Below are 18,980 nucleotides of genomic sequence, written 5' to 3' on the forward strand. Positions count from 1 at the left end.
TCCAGACAAGTTTTAAACTGGTCATTTGCCCTGTGCCACCGCCTTATTTCCCACGCTGCTTTAAAGATAAATAGATCATTTCACTAAGTTAGTGCGACATATAAAAATTCACACCTGTACACTTACTCCATCTGTGGTGGAAAATTGAACTACAACCAAGAATGTTTTTTTTTGAGCTTTATTGCGTGATCGAGTTGGCTATGATTGAATCGACGGGTAACATACGCCATCTATGGAAGAAAATTACAAGTAATTTTTGATAGTTTTATTAGAAAAAATCAAAAAAACACTTTTTTACAGAATTTTGTATCACATTCTGAAAAAGAAAATTAGTGAATCTCAAAGTAAAAAAACCACTTGAGACATTTTTTTTAAAGAGAAATAACTATTAAAAAAATCAGAGTACCGGAAAGAAACAAAACAAAATAATTCCCAAATATTCTCTTCTAAGTAATATAGCACATTTTATATCCGATTTAAGCCACCAGGAAACGGTTATTATTATTTAACAACGTTTTATCAAAAATAACCTGAGAATGAGATTAACGATTATATCAAATTAGTCTCAAATTGACTATCGTAGTTGTTTCTTTTTTTAAGACTTTATATTTAAACTATACTAATGCGAGACCAAAAGGAACTTTATTAAAATTATTACTGTTATTCAGAAGAATATATTATAAGGTCAAATTTCAGACACTCTCTTCAATTTTGGTTCAATTCCTGCCTTGAATTGAATTGAACTGAACTGAAACGTCGTTCAAAAATTTTAATAAGCCAGGCATTAAATAGCCTAAGTATCCCAACATTTTTTTAAGAAGCATTTGTTTGTTTTAAGTTTTAAACGTTTTAGTAGAAAAAAGTTTGTATCAAATGATGATTTTTATTTTAATCAGCTTTTGCATCTCCGGAAGCCGCCACCGCGCCTTTTCTTTGCCTCAAATCTGAATTAGTATCATTAGCGGTATCGTCAATGACATTATCATCGTCGTCACTAATTGTTTCATGCTCAGTATTGTCACCATCTCCTTTATCTTTGGAGACGGAGGATCTTTCTACATTTTGAGTTGATTTTTGAGGGAAAATGATATCGATAACGCACACAACCATCTAAAATACATAAGATAAGTTGGAAATGAATAAATTATAGTTAAAAATGAATAAAATATGGTTGGAAATGAATAAATTATATTTAAAAATGAATAAATTATATTTAAAAATGAATAAATTAAAGATAAAAATGAATAAATTAAAGATGAAAATGAATAAATTATAGTTAAAAATGAATAAATTATAGTTAAAAATGAATAAATTATAGATAAAAATGAATAAATTATAGATAAAAATGAATAAATTATAGTTAAAAATGAATAAATTATAGTTAAAAATGAATAAATTATAGTTAAAAATGAATAAATTATAGCTAGATGTGAATAAATTATAGCTATAAATGAATAAATTATAGCTAGATGTGAATAAATTATAGCTAGATGTGAATAAATTATAGCTAGATGTGAATAAATTATAGCTAGATGTGAATAAATTATAGCTATAAATGAATAAATTATAGCTATAAATGAATAAATTATAGCTAGAAATGAATAAATTATAGTTAAAAATGAATAAATTATAGCTAGACGTGAATAAATTATAGCTAGAAATGAACAGATTATAGCTAGAAATGAACAAATTATAGCTAGAAATGAATAAATTATAGCTAGAAATGAATAAATTATAGCTAGAAAGTAGAAATGAATAAATTATAGCTAGAAAGTAGAAATGAATAAATTATAGCTAGAAATAAGCTAGAAATGAATAAATTATAGTTTTAAAACGTACCAAACCGAGTATAGCTCCTAAAACAACGGTAGCTAATGCAAAAAGGATATAAGACACCCAATAAGGAACACCAAAATCTTCAACTATTTTAGTGTGAATGCTCTGAAATTCAATAAAAGATGGTTAAATAATTATAAAATGCATAATTTAATTTAAATTTACTCGTAAAGCCATTGAAAGCTTGAAGAAATGTGAAACAGCGGACATTCTAAAAGAAAATTGACTCAAGTGAATCTTGTTGCCGTTTTTTGGGTTTTTTTTTTAATTATTTGACCTACTGTATAGATTGAGGTGTTTTCCAACCGGGTATGGAATCAATTGTTTTCCATTTCTTCTCTTCTATGAAACTGATAAAGGCCTCTTTATCGCGAGATCCTCTGTATTGCCTAAAGACTCCATCCTTAACACTATTAACGTTAAATTAAACTTTATAAGGTTTCTTAAGGAGACATTTAAAACTATTTCTATGGCTTCCTTACTGGTATATTGTTGGTAATGCAGTTACCATAAACCTTCCACTCAAACCTACAAATATCTTCAGTTACAACAGAGATAGAGAAAGGCTAAGGAACTCTCATTAAAGTCTATAATACCAGGATTATTTGTTACATCAACTTGTCCAACATTAATCCCCAAATCATCACTCCATTCTGAAAATTCTTTCCATACAGGACCTAAGGCCTTACAGGCTGGACACCATGGTGCAAAACTACAATATTCATTGGGTGGAATCTTACAGTGATCATTGGACTTATCGGTTAGTTAATGAGTAAGACCTAAATGTCAATGCTGGTAACTAACATTAAGTATTTTTGAACAATGATAATGGAAAATTTCAATTCCAATTAGTATTCTAAATCTATTCATAGCATTCTTTATTATTAGTCGGTCGGAAAAAGGCCGGAAATTAAGGTATAATAGAGAAAAAAAGGGTTAAATAACTCACAATTCAACCATCCATTCATTACTGATGATGTCACTCCAGTTACTGTCATCTAATTCAACTAATTTTCCTTTACTTTCACAAAATCGGAAGTAACAAACAAGTAAAAGGCAAAGGAGGGAAGAAACTCGGATACCCATTGTTTTACAATAATTATAAACAACTTTATTAATATTAAATTTAAACTAACATTACGAAATGTCAAAAAAATATCACACGACTTTTTCTGACGTGCCCACCACTTGGTTTCTATGTCGTCTGCAATCTCCTATGAACCGCGCTACCGGTTGAAAGGTCAACGCCATCTATGGTATTCCATTTCTGATTGGTTGATAGTTTCCTGACCTAAAGTTTGAATCCGTGGCGGGAAATAGGCTTCTGTTGCTATTTAGGCCTATCGTTAGGCTTAAGTTCCACACCAACTACCTAATTTGAATGTTTTATTGACTCATTATAGGCAAATTTCGAGGTTTCACAACTTCACTAGAATTTTGAATGAATAAATATATTTCTATATAAATTTATCGCATGAACAAATATTATTTAGAATTATTTAAAGTAAATTGGCGTTTTTTTGCATCACCAATGACACCAAATCAAGGGCATATTAAAATACGGGTTTATACGATAAATGAGATTCAAAACAGTCATTGGGGTTTTTAACATTTAAGGGGGTTAATATTCAGCCTTAATTAATTCTTTTGTAATTGAAATTGAGGCATATTTTTCCTAAACAAAAAATCTACATTTACTTTTACGGAATGAGGGAAAATCGTCCTAAAACTCAAAAGGCATGAAATTATATTCCATTTCTAACATATCCTTTTACACCTACCTTTTCATAACACATGTGTTAGTTAAACTGTTAGAAAGCACGAAATTTATAGAGAGTGATACTTGCCTGGTAGTTGGTGTTATATTTACATTATGAGTCGTGAAAATATCACGGATAGCCTTATATAAAGTTATAATTCATTGAAACCTGACGTGTTTTGTTGAAGTTACGACCTTAGAAATTTTTCCAAAGCTACGCGTTAACCTTGCAAAAACGTCGGAATATATATAGAAATATTTTTCAAATTTTAAGTTTACTCTTCCGAAATATTTTACGGTGAAACAATCTCGGCACCATTATGAATAGATATTGGAATATAGTGGCCCTCATTATCTCTGTAATTGTCCAAGGAATGAATTGTCAAAGTTACCGGGCTTGTACTCAAGAAGAAACGCAAGCCACGGGTTCCGACAAACTGGTTTGCATTCAATCTAAAACTTGGAAAAATTACGGAGAAGAAATGGAACATCACGAAGAAGTTTGTATGACGGCGAATAATGATGAAAAATGTACCATTGCTGAACAAAAGAAAGTTTCATCTGGTAAGTGTTATATAACAACTACAATTACTTAATTTTACAGTATATAGTTGGGTCACAAACTCACAATGTACTGGTTTCACTTTACAGATAACATAAACTCCGCCTACCAATATTCTACGTCAAATTCTAATGGTCTAAGTAATGCCGAATTGTCATCGCAAGATAAACAGGAAGTGGAAAAAAATATCAAACAAAAAATGAATGGAGTGCAACAAAACATCAACCAACAAGTGGGTGGAATACAACAGCAAATGAGTGGAATACAACAACAACTTGACGAACAAATGAGTTCAATACAGGACCGAATCAACCAACAACTAAGTGGAATAAGAGGACAAGTCAGCCAAGATATGCAACAAGTAAGTGGGATACGAGATCGACTAAACCAACAGATCGCGTATATGGAGCAACAAATCAGACAAAAAGCCGCCGAAGCCCAAAACGCCGCCATGATGTTTAGACAACGTATCTTTCAAAATCTTGGCTTTGGGATGAATAATGGGTACTTCTTTGATTACTCAAGAACTGGTAACCAAGATCAAACTAGTAAGGATCAAACTGAGGACGGAGGTGGCTCTGCTGAACAAACAACATCGACGGTCTCACCAACGACTGCTACACCTGAAAAAACCTCACCGACACAATCGGCTACCCCCACCACAAGTACATCGGGAATTGAAACTCCAACACAACCCCAAATAGATGACGGAGGTGGCTCTTCTGAACAAAAGACATCCACGGTCTCACCAACGACTGCCACTGACGGAGGTGGATCTTCTGAGAAAACAACATCCATGGTCTCACCAACGACTGCCACTGACGGAGGTGGATCTTCTGAGAAAACAACATCCACGGTCTCACCAACGACTACCACACCTGAAAAAACCTCACCGACACAATCGGCTACCTCCGAGACAAGTACAACGGAATCTGGAATTGAAACCACAACACAACCCCAAATAGATGATGGAGGTGGCTCTTCTGAAGAAGCAACATCCACGGTCTCACCAACAACTACCACTCCTGAAAAAACCTCACCGACAGAATCGGCTACCCCCATCACAAGTACACCACCCGAATCGGGAACTGATACTACAACGCAACCCAACGAGACTGAACCCAGTATAGAAGCTGACGAAGCCGAGACTGAAGAGACCATTAAGTCAGTTACGACGAAAAAACCAACGGAGGCAGCGCAGATGTCAACTACAACGCTAAGACCAACAGAGGTAGCGCAGATGTCAACTACGACGGAAAGGCCACCTGAGGAAGCGCAGATGTCGACTACGAGGCAAAGTCCAACCGAGTCTGGTTCTGGTGAAATGGATACAATTTCTTCAAATACTGAGAATGAATCAACAAGTAGTTCAAGTAGTACAGAAGAAACACCGAGTATTTCAAGCACTGAAGGAAGACCAACTACTTCAAATGATGCAAAATCAACAACATCGTCGTCAACTACTTCAAACAGTGGTCAGGAAATATCAACCACCACTCTGATTAACCAAACTGGAAATCCCGATGTCTCAACAGGAAAACAGCCGTTTGAAGATCAGGGTTCAATAAATACAACAGCAAATTCAGATCCTTCCGAACTCGAACCTTCAAATTCGACCACGATGCCTACAGAAGGTACCAATTCAACTCCCAGGGAACCAACTTCAAGTCCAGATACATCGGATGACACGGAGACATCACTTCAAACCCAATCAGTAAACAACGAAAATCTACCCACGACAACTATTCCTTCGTCGAACACACCGATATTTGCAAATCAAACGGAAGATTCAACAACAGGAACCTTCAACCAAGAACCGTCTCTAATCTCTACAACCAACCCTTCGACTGAACCTAATGAAACCAATTCGAACGAACCAACTAGAACACCTAAAGTAATTATGTTAGATCCGACTTCCACTGAAACATCAACCGGAAATACAAACCGGAACCAAGAAACGACGTCCAAACCCTTAACAACACCAACACCGTTGCCTAAAGTCCCTTACCGACCCATTACTGACGCGTCAACCGACTCCTCCCAAGAACCAATGATAACCTCTTCTCCTTCTAATGGTCCGGAATCAAGTAGTTCCATTAATCAAATTACTGACAATCAAACCGTTTCGCAGGTATCCAATGAAACGACGGAGCTGGAAGGATTGTTAAAACCGGAACTAAATGAGTCAAACGGACTTTTAACACCAAAGATGGCAGTTTCGAATATGACTGAGGCCGCTAATCAATCACTGTTCCGCAATTTCGAAACCCCGGATGAAGGAAATACCAGCGTTTACGATCCCATATATACTGAATCGCAAAATGGCAATGGTAATAACAGCGCTTCAAAGGTGGAAGGAATTTGTTTCACGTTGGGTAGTATGATAGTTATGGTAATCAGTAATAAGTATCTCTGGGATTTTGAGTAATAATAATGGTAATTATTATTACGAAAACACGGTCATGTATTTAATATATTTATGAATTAAACCACCCATGATTCATGAACCATAATTTCGATTATATCAGAGTTTTGTAATTATTTATTAAGGTTCTTGAAGTCGCTTGACTGTACCTATACTTCGTAATGCTAGAGACTTACAGAGGAAACGACGCGAGAATTGACTACACACGCGGTTTAGCAGTCCGTCTTCCTATTTAGTCTGTAGTATACTAAGCCTTTGACAGCGCCTCACCAGGCGTCGCTTTACCTCGAATCTATGACCTACGTCACTTCATGAGAAGCTCTCAGTAATCAGTGACAAACTTATGGAACATATCTTATGAACTTCTGGTTTTACCCACCCACTGTGACTGTGAGAAGCGTTTTGACAAGAGTTCATAAAAAACTATTGCCAAGGCTTATCTTAGGTAGCGGTAGGCCTATTTATAGTTAGGAGAAGACGACGTCACTAACAAGTAACAACTGAGTAATAGTTGATTTTAACAATGATTTGCCATCACTGTTTGTGGAAAGAGAGAGAATAATCACACACCACCTGTTAGGAATTTGGCTTAAAAATCCTGTACTATGTTAATCTCTAGTTAATAATCCCCATTGGGAATTTCCCATAAACAACGAACCATAAGTTACAATAACCCCCCCAAAAACAACCAATCATGAGTTGTAATAACTAATAAACCCCCCCCCCCCAAAAAAAAATAATGAGTCATAAGTTAAGTTACTGTCATAGATATAGTAAAATATATAGAATATATCTATGGTTACTGTTATAATAATCCCCAAAACAACGCATCATAAGTTATAATAATCCTTAAACACAACGCATCATAAGTTATTATAATCCCCAAAACACAACGCATCATAAGTTATAATAACCCCCAAAACATAACACATCACAAGTTATAATAATCCCCAAAACACAACATCATAAGTTATAATAATCCCCAAACCTACGCATCATAAGTTAAAATCCCCAAAACACAACGCATCATAAGTTATAATAATCCTTAAACACAACGCATCATAAGTTATAACAATCCCCAAAGCACAACGCATCATAAGTTATAATAATCCCCAAAACATAACACATCACAAGTTATAATAATCCCCAAAACACAACATCATAAGTTATAATAATCCCCAAACCTACGCATCATAAGTTAAAATCCCCAAAACACAACGCATCATAAGTTATAATAATCCTTAAACACAACGCATCATAAGTTATAACAATCCCCAAAGCACAACGCATCATAAGTTATAATAATCCCCAAACCAACGCATCATAAGTTATAATAATCCTTATAACACAACGCATCATAAGTTATAATAACCCCAAAACACAACACATCATAAGTTATAATAACCCCCAAAACACAACGCATCATAAGTTATAATAACCCCCAAGACGCAACGCATCATAAGTTATAATAATCCCCAAAACACAACGCATCATTAGTTATAATAGCCCCCAAAACACAACGCACCATGAGTTATAATAATCCCAAAACACAACGCATCATAAATTATAATAGTCCTTAAACACAACGCATATAAGTTATAATAATCCCCAAAACACAACGCATCATAAATTATAATAGTCCTTAAACACAACGCATATAAGTTATAATAATCCCAAAACACAACGCATCATAAATTATAATAGTCCTTAAACACAACGCATATAAGTTATAATAATCCCCAAAACCAAGCATTATAAGTTATAATCCTTAAAAACAACGCATCATAAGTTATAATCCTTAAAAACAACGCATCATAAGTTATAATCCTAAAAAACAACGCATCACAAGTTATAATTATCCTTAAACACAACGCATCATAACTTATAATAACCCCAAAAACCAACACATAAGTTATAACAACCCCCAAAACCAACGCATTATAAGTTATAATAATTTCTTTTAATTATAAAGTAAGCTTAATGAGGCGAAAAAAAAAATAATTTAAATTGGCCAAAATAAACCGCGAATATGTTAATTACACTTCTCAACTCAACTCAATCCTTCTCCATTTCAACTGCAAGTTGCAGTTTGAAAATCAAAGAACGTGGTGATGTTACATCTGCCACAACCACTTCCTGGCCATCAATTAGTCCCAGTTCTTGACGTTTTTATTAATTAACCCGTTAATTAACGTTTCAACGATCCCATTTAATAAGCTTACAAACTAAATACAATACCTTTAAGAGTCTTTTTAAGATTAGGCTTTGTCCTTTCTTCGATAGAGGGGATAGATTGCATATAAAGGGTCAAGTTCTTTCCATTAACGCATGTTGTTAATCCCGGGGACTTCATTTGCCTAATTAACAAAGAAAAACGTGTTTAATCTAGCAAAAAGTAATTAAAAGAACGTAATAACTAATTAACTTACAATGTAGCGCTTTCACAAAGATAATCTACTACTTCTTGAAGTTTGGCTGATTCGGGAAATTGCAAAAGTTGGGGTTTTTGACTACAAGCTAAACAATTATCTTTTCTCTCCGCTTCAAACATGTACGTGTAAAGTCCATCAGTATCGTTAAATACCATATAGTTATTTAATGGATTTGAACAGCTAAAGTTAAATTAAAATAATTTAGGCCAATATTAGTTTTCTAATTAAAATAATTTTAAATAGTTATGTTCTAAGGCCTAAATAATGTGACTATACTGACTAGTACAATAATAGGCCTAATTTCATGAATAGTACCAAAATAGGCCTAATATCATGAATAGTACCAAGATAGGCCTAATTTCATGAATAGTACCAAGATAGGCCTAATTTCATGAATAGTACCAAAAGTAATATAACCAAGATAGGCCTAATTTCATGAATAGTACCAAAATAGGCCTAATTTCGTGAATAGTACCAAGATAGGCCTAATTTCATGAATAATACGAAAATAGGCCTAATTTCATGAATAATACGAAAATAGGCCTAATTTCGTGAATAATACCAAGATAGGCCTAATTTCATGAAAAGTACCAAAATAGGCCTAATTTCATGAATAATACCAAAATAGGCCTAATTTCATGAAAAGTACCAAAATAGGCCTAATTTCATGAAAAGTACCAAGATAGGCCTAATTTCGTGAATAGTACCAAGATAGGCCTAATTTCGTGAATAGTACCAAGATAGGCCTAATTTCGTGAATAGTACCAAGATAGGCCTAATTTCATGAATAGTACCAAGATAGGCCTAATTTCATGAATAGTACCAAGATAGGCCTAATTTCATGAATAGTACCAAAAGTAATATAACCAAGATAGGCCTAATTTCATGAATAATACCAAAATAGGCCTAATTTCATGAATAATACCAAAATAGGCCTAATTTCATGAATAATACGAAAATAGGCCTAATTTCATGAAAAGTACCAAAATAGGCCTAATTTCATGAATAATACGAAAATAGGCCTAATTTCATGAGAAGTACCAAAATAGGCCTAATTTCATGAATAGTACCAAAATAGGCCTAATTTCATGAGAAGTACCAAAATAGGCCTAATTTCATGAATAGTACCAAAATAGGCCTATTTTCATGAATGATCCAAAACTTGGCCTAATTATTATGAATAGTAGAAAAATAGGCCTAATTTTTAGGCCTGTGCGGGTAGTGATTTTTGCTTTTCGGTACCAAAAATTCTTCCTTGAATTTCTGTCTGGCTGTATCACTTTGTTCTTCTCTAAACTGGTGGCTTTGTTGAGTTCCAGTTGGAAGAAGAGAGAAAGCCAGGCGTCTAGTGCCCTCACTGGTGGTTTTAGGCACACCTTACCCCTCCTCCTCCTGAGTGCCAAACCATGGCCAAACCAATACCCGATTGTCCTAAGCCTTGTCACGGGTGGGTAATGAGCAGAAAAATTTAAATATTCAAATAGTTCCCAACCGGACCCACCGGCGGGTATTGGCACAGGCCTACAAAATAGGCCTAATTTTATGTATAACAAGAAATAGGCCTAAATAATGTGAATAGTAAAATAATAAGCCTAAATAATGTGAATAATAAAATAATAAGCCTAAATAATGTGAATAGTAAAATAATAAGCCTAAATAATGTGAATAGTAACATAATAGGCCTAAATAATGTGAATTTCATGAATAATCCAAAAATAGGCCTATTTTCACGAATAATCTAAAAATAGGCTTATTTCCATGAATAGTAGAAAAATAGGCTTATTTCCATGAATAGTAGAAAAATAGACCTAATTATCATGAATAGTAGAAAAATAGGCCTAATTGTTATGAATAATCCAAAAATAGGCCTAATTATTATGAATAGTAGAAAAATAGGCCTACTTATTATGAATAGTAGAAAAATAAGCCTAATTATTATGAATAGTAGAAAAATAAGCCTAATTATTATGAATAGTAGAAAAATAAGCCTAATTATTATGAATAGTAGAAAAATAGGCCTATTTTCATGAATAATCCAAAAATAGGCCTATTTTCATGAATAATCCAAAAATAGGCTTATTTTCATGAATAATCCAAAAATACCCCTAATTATTATGAATAATCCAAAAATAGGCCTAATTATTATGAATAATCCAAAAATGGGCCTAATTATTATGAATAGTAGAAAAATGGGCCTAATTATTATGAATAGTAGAAAAATAAGCCTAATTATTATGAATAGTAGAAAAATAGGCCTACTTATTATGAATAGTAGAAAAATAGGCCTACTTATTATGAATAGTAGAAAAATAGGCCTAATTATTGTGAATAGTAGAAAAATAGGCCTAATTATTGTGAATAGTAGAAAAATAGGCCTAATTATTACGAATAGTAGAAAAATAGGCCTAATTATTACGAATAGTAGAAAAATAGGCCTAATTATTACGAATAGTAGAATAGGCCTAATTATTACGAATAGTAGAATAGGCCTACTTATTATGAATAGAAGAAAAATAGGCCTAATTTTATGAACAAAACCTGAAATCTAAATATCAATTTTGGTTTGTTCCCATGACTAACATGAAACTAATTTACCTAGTGGCTATTTTAAAGACTTCTGTTGAACAAGCAGCAGCTATAACCGCGTTTGTTGATGCAACCGCCGGTATAATGTGTTTAATAACACCTTGTGTCAACCTATATGTAACTCCGTGGATATTGTATTCCTCAGCACGTTTTGTAGAGTTTTCAAAGATCCATTGAATATGTTGGGGATCATCTCCGTCAATTTCAACATTTTCTAAGGAAATTTAATTAAATACAAGCATTAAATACTTCAATTAACGCCTGAAATAATTGAAATTAAATTAATTAAATAAATAAAAACGCAATAACCTCCAAATGGACTTTCTTTTGACCATAAAAATATCCTAACGTATTCGATACAATGTTCGGGTAATCTTGGTGTATGGGCAATTGTACATAAGGGAAAATTAATCTACAATGCATAATAATGATTAAATTAATGTACTTAAATAAGATTAAACCAGGGTTCATACAACTTTTGGAAAACAACTTAAAATTTCCCTGAGATTTCTAGGACAGGTTTTTCCCCATATACTTCCCTGGGTTTTCCCGTATATGGAGTATCCTATGGAGCAAATCCAAACGAAGGAGGGGGGGGGGGAGCAAATAGGACTATAACATACTCAAAGGACATCCCTGTATCTCTAATATAACCAGAGTTATGAGCCTCCAAAGTATAGTGTAATGTTAATCCTATGGAGGGGATGTTTATGAACATTTTGCTTAATTACTCGGCCCCTGTTTGTCGTAGCCGTGCGTTTTTAGTATGGTTAGATGGGGGGCAAATAGGACTATAACATACTCGAAGGACATCCAAGTATCTCTAATATAACCAGAGTTATGAGCCTCCAAAGTTGGGTGTAATGTTAATCCTATGAGGGGATGTTTCTTTACGTTTTGCTTAATATCTCAGCCCCTGTTTGTCGTAGCCCTACGTTTTTAGTATGGTTGGATGGGGGATAAATAGGACTATAACATACTCGAAGGACATCCACGTATCTCTAGTACAACCAGAGTTATGAGCCTCCAAAGTTGGGTGTAATGTTAATCCTATGGAGGGTATGTTTACGAACATTTTCCTCAATTACTTGGCCCCTTTTTACTCGAATCTCAAGTTTTTAGTATGGTTGGATGGGGGGCAAATAGGACTATAACATACTCAAAGGACATCCCCGTATCTCTAGTAGAACTAGAGTTATGAGCCTCCAAAGTTGGGTGTAATGTTAATCCTACGAACATTTTGCTTAATTACTCGGCCCCTGTTTGACGCAAATTTCCCTGATTTCCCTGGGGTTTTTGTCAACTATTTATTTCCCTGATTTTTCCCGGTTTTCCAGGTTTGTATGAACCCTGTTAAACTTAAGTAAGTTTACTTGTGGAGGGTAAAGGTCAAGAGTGCATTCGAGACACGCTGTCATTCCAGGGATTATAACACGCGAGTTTCCTTTAAAACCTTCAGTTCCTCCATCAATTAACGGAATTATAGTCGATTGGTCTAAATCTCCGTCTTCATCGTAATCAATCATACTTATCTGTATAATTAACTCAATTAAAGTTAATTATAAAGATTAATTTTCCTTAATTGAGTTAATTCTTACCAACATTCCATTAATCCAACGCCTAGCAATAATTGAATCCAAACCACAAACAATAATGTGAAAAGCTAATTAAGTAATTAATGATTTTGATTATTTGTTTAATTATTAAATAGATTTAATTAATTATTATAATGGTGTTTAATTATAATTATCTTACATCGATAAAATGATTCATCGTAATCTTGAATCTTTTTGAAATGACTTTAATGTCAAATTAATTCAGGAGTTAAGGATGTTTTTAATTTTAATTCATTAAGGGCTTAAGTTTTTAATGTTTAATTAATTAAAATTAATTAATTTTAAAGGATACGGGTTAACTTTACAACCCGGGATTCTTTCATTTATAAATGCAGCTGCAACTTCGGCTTTAGGTTTGCCAATATCACATGGCCTAAAGTTAATTAATTAAATTAATGTCTTAATTCTAAATAATTAATTCATTAAAAGTTCCGTTAATCTAACATAACATACCGAAATAAAAACTGCCTATTTAGATTAGATATATCAATAGTATCCATATCTATAACGTCAATATTTCGCAATCCCATTAAACCCTTTTAATCATTAAATTAATGTTAATTTTAAACTTTAATTAAGATTTAAGAGTGTAATTAAGGTTTGACTTACTAAATTTTTAAGTAGCTCACATCCTAAGCCCCCAGCTCCAATAACTAAGACTTTGCAATTAGTTAAAAGAAATTCTAATCGCTAGATTAAATGCTTATTTTAATTCATTAAGTTCTTTAATTAATTTTAATTAAATTACCTCAGGACCTGGTTCAAAATCAGGATGAGAAAATGGTCCAGTTCTTTCCAATATTTTTTGAAGGTGACTCCATCGACCTGACCAATCCATGTCAGACACTCCAGGACTGATAATTTAATTTATAATTATTAATTAAAATAATGGCCTAAATTAACAATTCTAATCGGCTTCATTAATTAATTTAACATCATCGGAGTTTTAATTTGATTTGAGATTTCACAATACATGCCAAGGCTTAACACTATTTTTGAAAGACCAAGGCCTACCAAAAAACACCTCTTTTCAGTTTTCACTGGTTATTTATCACTTATATTTAATTAAAATTAGTTTAGAATATAACAAAAGATTTAAATTATAAATTTTATTATGCTTCATTAATTTCAAACAATAAAAAGATAATAAAATAAAGATTTAAATTAGTTACCTTGCCGAGGAACCGGTGGCCGCCATTATAATTGCGTCGTCAGCTAAATTATCTTATCACGTGGTTTGATTTAAGGCTTTCTATTGGTTTTTATTAAACCAAGGAGTATTAAGAATAGTAGGAGAAAACAAGACCTATTTTCACTGGAAATTTATCACTTATATTTAATTAAAATTAGATTATAATATAACAAAAGATTTAAATTATAACTCGTAACACGCTTCATTAATTTCAAACAATGAAAAGATAATAAAGATTTAATTTAGTTACCTTGCCGATGAAGTTGAGGAACCGGTCGCCTCCATTACAATTGCGTCGTCAGCTAAATTATCTTATCACGTGGTTTGATTTAAGGGTTTATATTGGTTTTTATTTAACCAAGGAGTATTAAGAATAGTAGGAGAAAAAATTAACAAAGTATACTGTATCGGAAAATTGTTTTATTATTCACAACAAAATGAAATAATCATTTTTCAATTTATAATTTCTCTTTCCGGTAGAATTAAATTAATTATTCTACACAATCTATTAATTTTTGATTGAATAACACGAACGTAAATTTTTTCTTTATGTATAATTTAATTTACCTTTCATTTCATTTCATACTACAAATATTCTTAAAGCTCTTCTAAGTGTGGCATATTTTGCAGTTGACCATAGGCAGCCATAGCAGCTTTACCCTTAACAACCTTTGCCGCAGCCTAAAATTGAAATAAACTAAGGTCACTAAATAAATTATGCTGTAAAATTAGGCCTAAATTATATAAATAGTAGAAAATTAGGCCTAAATTATATAAATAATATAAAACTAGTCCTAAATTATATAAATTATATAAATAATATAAAATTAGGCCTAAATTATATAAATAATATAAAATTAGGCCTAAATTATATAAATAATATAAAATTAGGTTTAAATTATATAAATAATATAAAATTAGGTTTAAATTATACAAATAATATAAAATTAGGCCTAATTTATATAAATAATAGAAAAATTGGCCTAATTTATATAAATAGTAGAAAATTAGGCCTAATTATATGACTAGGTCAAAAATAGGCCTAAATTATATAAATAGTAGAAAATTAGGCCTAATTATATGACTAATATTAAATTAGGCCTAATTACAGGAATAATAGAAAAATTAGGCCTAATTACAGGAATAATAGAAAAATTAGGCCTAATTACAGGAATAATAGAAAAATTAGGCCTAATTACAGGAATAATAGAAAAATTAGGCCTAATTACAGGAATAATAGAAAAATTAGGCCTAATTACAGGAATAATAGAAAAATTAGGCCTAATTACAGGAATAATAGAAAAAATAGGCCTAATTACAGGAATAATAGAAAAAATAGGCCTAATTACAGGAATAATAGAAAAATTAGGCCTAATTACAGGAATAATAGAAAAATTAGGCCTAATTACAGGAATAATAGAGAAATTAGGCCTAATTACAGGAATAATAGAAAAATTAGGCCTAATTACAGGAATAATAGAAAAATTAGGCCTAATTACAGGAATAATAGAAAAATTAGGCCTAATTACAGGAATAATAGAAAAAATAGGCCTAATTACAGGAATAATAGAAAAATTAGGCCTAATTACAGGAATAATAGAAAAATTAGGCCTAATTACAGGAATAATAGAAAAATTAGGCCTAATTACAGGAATAATAGAGAAATTAGGCCTAATTACAGGAATAATAGAGAAATTAGGCCTAATTACAGGAATAATAGAGAAATTAGGCCTAATTACAGGAATAATTATGTGACTAATGCAAAAATTAGGCCCAAACAAATATGGCAAGAAAAAAAATAGCTTACAGTAGCAACATCCTGGGCTGTAATAGCATCAATAGCACTGACTAAATCAGCGGGAGAATGCATGGCTCCAGTTGCCAATAATTGGCTTCCTAAATCCTCAAGAAGGTTGGACTGCGACTCCAAATTGATCTGAACTGCCGCCTTCAATTTTTGCCTAAACAACAAAAACACCCCAAATTAACTTAATTAGTTTACTCTTAATTAAAAGCCATTAACTAATCAATCATTACTTAGCAATGGATAAATCCTGAGCTGATGGAGATGTCTTTGCTACATCTCTCATTGCCTTGACAACTGACTTAACAATAGAAGTCATGTCTTTTGGGTTTCCGGCAACAAAGAGTCCAAATAATCCACTGTCAGAGTAGTTTACATTGATACTGGAAACCTGGCGTTAAATAATTAACAACTAACTAATTAATTAGCTCTAAGATTTAATTACATTATTGAAGAAAATTAGAAAACGTACAGCAAAAGGTTCACTTGTCGCTTTCAAAGCCGCTGCTCCTAATTTCGTCACAGAACCATCACTGTAATTAATTCTGGGACCAGTACCCAAGATTTGTTGCAAAAGACTCAAAGCTAAGACATCCTTAGTATTTTTAAGCCTAAAAAAAGTTTTAATTATCCGTAATTAATTAATTAATAATTAATGAACTCAAAGCCAAGACATCCTTAGTATTTTTAAGCCTAAAAAAAGTTTTAATTATCTGTAATTAATTACTAATTAATTAATGAACTCAAAGCCAAGACATCCTTAGTATTTTTAAACTTTAAAAATGTTTTAATTATCTGTAATTACTAATTACCAAGTAATTACTAATTAAAATTACCAAGAAATTACTAATTACCAAGTAATTACTAATTAAAATGACCAAGTAATTACTAATTAAAATTACCAAGAAATTACTAATTATCAAGAAATTACTAATTATCAAGAAATTACTAATTATCAAGAAATTACTAATTATCAAGAAATTACTAATTATCAAGAAATTTAATTATCAAGAAATTTAATTACCAAGATATTACTAATTACCAAGAAATTACTAATTACCAAGAAATTACTAATTACCAAGAAATTACTAATTACCAAGAAATTACTAATTACCAAGAAATTACTAATTACCAAGATATTACTAATTACCAAGTAATTACTAATTAAGGAAGTAATTAAGTAGAAAACCTACCCAGCACCTTCAGCAGCAATGGCTGCATATGATGAAGCAGTTCCTGCATTGATAAAAACTTCCCCTCCTTGGAATTTACTAACTCCCTCCGATCCTGTTGCGCTATCCAATGTAATTCTCTTATTAACGTGATCAAGTAAAAGTCCGTGTTCAATTCCCAGTCCAACAATTGCTGTACGATTTGCTCCAAAGTTCTGAGCAACATAGTTTTGCAACTAATAATAATGAGAAAAACTTAGAAACTCGTTAAACAATCAAACTTAAAGGTTTTTTTAATTACAAAGTTTTGGCTGTGCTTTCCAACCATGTAATCAGGAGAATAGAGAGAGTTACTGAGTCCTCCGCGATAAGCTGCTTTGTGTAAAGCTTCGAGGACAACTGCAGTTGGGTTCATTTGCAAATCAGCGAGTTCATAAACCATTCTTTGTTTAACGGAAGACAGTTCCCAAGGATTAAAAACAGCTTTTGTGGCAACTTCCGATAAAAATTTTATTCCATCAGCGCTAAAAATGTAATTTTATTAAATTTTAAGTAATTAATTAACAATTAATTATGTTAATTAATTATCTTACGTGTTATCTCTATTACACTCTAATTCATAAGAGATATTCTCTCTAGTAGCTGAAGCACTAAAATTCAACAAATTATACTTTAATTACAATTAATTATAGACTAATGGCACCCCATGTTATTTCCCCATAGAGCTTAATACAGTCAAAGGCAGAAGGCTGCCATTACCCTATAAGTTCTAGTAAATTACCTCAAATTTGATCCAACATATTCCAAATGACGTGTAATACCAAAGATGGTAGCATTTTGGGTACCCTAATGATTAAGTTAAGAGTTTATTAAATGAATTAATATTTTAAGGTTTAATCTGTAATTAAGTGATAAACTAACATTTCCTGCTGCATTTCTGATAGCATGGGATGCTCCTAATTGATCTCCTTGTTCATAACGAGGTCCAGCTTTTACGAAAACTCCGATACGCGTAATTGGGGAGTAATTTTCAATTGAAGCAACAATTAAACCATTTGGAAGGGTAGTAACCTTAGCTTCTTGTTTAGGGAACGAGATACCCTCCGAAGACGCGGATTTTTTAGCGGCTGTAGCAGCTTGAGCAGCATAGCTGCGACTCTATTTTACGCAATTACAATTATAATTCACTAAGTTAATTATTATTTTTATTAGGTTACATGTTTTAATTAATTAAGAAAGGTGGCGGTCCGCGGTTGACCCTATATAATCATGGCCAAGGCTTAGCAATACATAGTTTTAAATCAAGTTCTCAGTCGTTTTAGGTTAAATTTTGGGGAAGTTACTTGAAAAATACGTTTACCGGACCATATAACTTAAGTATTATAATTAAATACAATAAAATTTAATTACTTACGCCCAGAAATCCACCGAAAGCTGATCCAATAACCTTTCCAGCCATTTTCAGAAGGTCACCAAAGTGGAATGATAAACACGACTTCTAGAGGTCGCTAGTGATTCGGTTCAAATCTGTACTAGATTCCAGTTCAGAACCGACGCTTCTGGGGCAAGTTTCAGTTCAGAACCAACGCTTCTTTT

The 18,980-nt window shown here is 32.4% G+C and overlaps 4 protein-coding genes across 5 annotated transcripts; 1 reads left to right on the forward strand and 3 right to left on the reverse strand.

The window, feature by feature from the left end:
* Nucleotides 1-250: 250 nt before the first annotated feature.
* LOC149679778 (thioredoxin-related transmembrane protein 1-like) lies at nucleotides 251-2,923 on the reverse strand. The gene is made up of 7 exons (XM_089835615.1): nucleotides 2,786-2,923; nucleotides 2,433-2,548; nucleotides 2,319-2,364; nucleotides 2,118-2,246; nucleotides 2,002-2,047; nucleotides 1,840-1,941; nucleotides 251-1,110 (listed from the first exon to the last, which is right to left on the reverse strand). The coding sequence occupies exons 1-7, from the start codon at nucleotides 2,920-2,922 to the stop codon at nucleotides 889-891; spliced, it is 798 nt and encodes a 265-aa protein (XP_089691741.1). The 5' UTR covers nucleotide 2,923; the 3' UTR covers nucleotides 251-888.
* A 164-nt stretch (nucleotides 2,924-3,087) lies between these two features.
* Nucleotides 3,088-14,469, reverse strand: Uba3 (Ubiquitin-like activating enzyme 3). Of its 2 annotated transcripts, none has more exons than XM_089835614.1 (13): nucleotides 14,389-14,469; nucleotides 13,965-14,070; nucleotides 13,826-13,906; nucleotides 13,670-13,752; nucleotides 13,509-13,589; nucleotides 13,356-13,399; nucleotides 13,199-13,263; nucleotides 12,974-13,132; nucleotides 11,910-12,012; nucleotides 11,610-11,814; nucleotides 9,012-9,194; nucleotides 8,821-8,939; nucleotides 3,088-3,208 (listed from the first exon to the last, which is right to left on the reverse strand). In XM_089835614.1, exons 1-13 carry the CDS (start codon nucleotides 14,412-14,414, stop codon nucleotides 3,189-3,191), a joined length of 1,275 nt encoding a protein of 424 aa, XP_089691740.1. In that variant the 5' UTR covers nucleotides 14,415-14,469; the 3' UTR covers nucleotides 3,088-3,188. The 2 variants fall into 2 exon arrangements, with proteins under 2 accessions (XP_089691740.1, XP_089691739.1); XM_089835613.1 differs by lacking the exon at nucleotides 3,088-3,208 and adding an exon at nucleotides 8,521-8,741.
* Nucleotides 3,916-6,585, forward strand: LOC149679780 (uncharacterized). Its single transcript, XM_089835786.1, has 3 exons — nucleotides 3,916-4,159; nucleotides 4,247-4,927; nucleotides 4,985-6,585. The coding sequence occupies exons 1-3, from the start codon at nucleotides 3,916-3,918 to the stop codon at nucleotides 6,583-6,585; spliced, it is 2,526 nt and encodes an 841-aa protein (XP_089691912.1).
* A 339-nt stretch (nucleotides 14,470-14,808) lies between the features above and the next one.
* UQCR-C2 (Ubiquinol-cytochrome c reductase core protein 2) lies at nucleotides 14,809-18,927 on the reverse strand. The gene is made up of 10 exons (XM_089835627.1): nucleotides 18,799-18,927; nucleotides 18,306-18,542; nucleotides 18,166-18,230; nucleotides 17,978-18,034; nucleotides 17,686-17,908; nucleotides 17,406-17,620; nucleotides 16,685-16,823; nucleotides 16,446-16,603; nucleotides 16,216-16,369; nucleotides 14,809-15,089 (listed from the first exon to the last, which is right to left on the reverse strand). The coding sequence occupies exons 1-10, from the start codon at nucleotides 18,841-18,843 to the stop codon at nucleotides 15,006-15,008; spliced, it is 1,377 nt and encodes a 458-aa protein (XP_089691753.1). The 5' UTR covers nucleotides 18,844-18,927; the 3' UTR covers nucleotides 14,809-15,005.
* Nucleotides 18,928-18,980: the final 53 nt, after the last annotated feature.

The sequence above is a fragment of the Phalangium opilio genome, unplaced genomic scaffold (genome assembly GCF_054372755.1).
Source record: "Phalangium opilio isolate 3A_F unplaced genomic scaffold, DU_Popi_V2 ptg000041l_1, whole genome shotgun sequence".
NCBI classification, from domain to species: Eukaryota; Metazoa; Arthropoda; class Arachnida; order Opiliones; family Phalangiidae; genus Phalangium; species Phalangium opilio.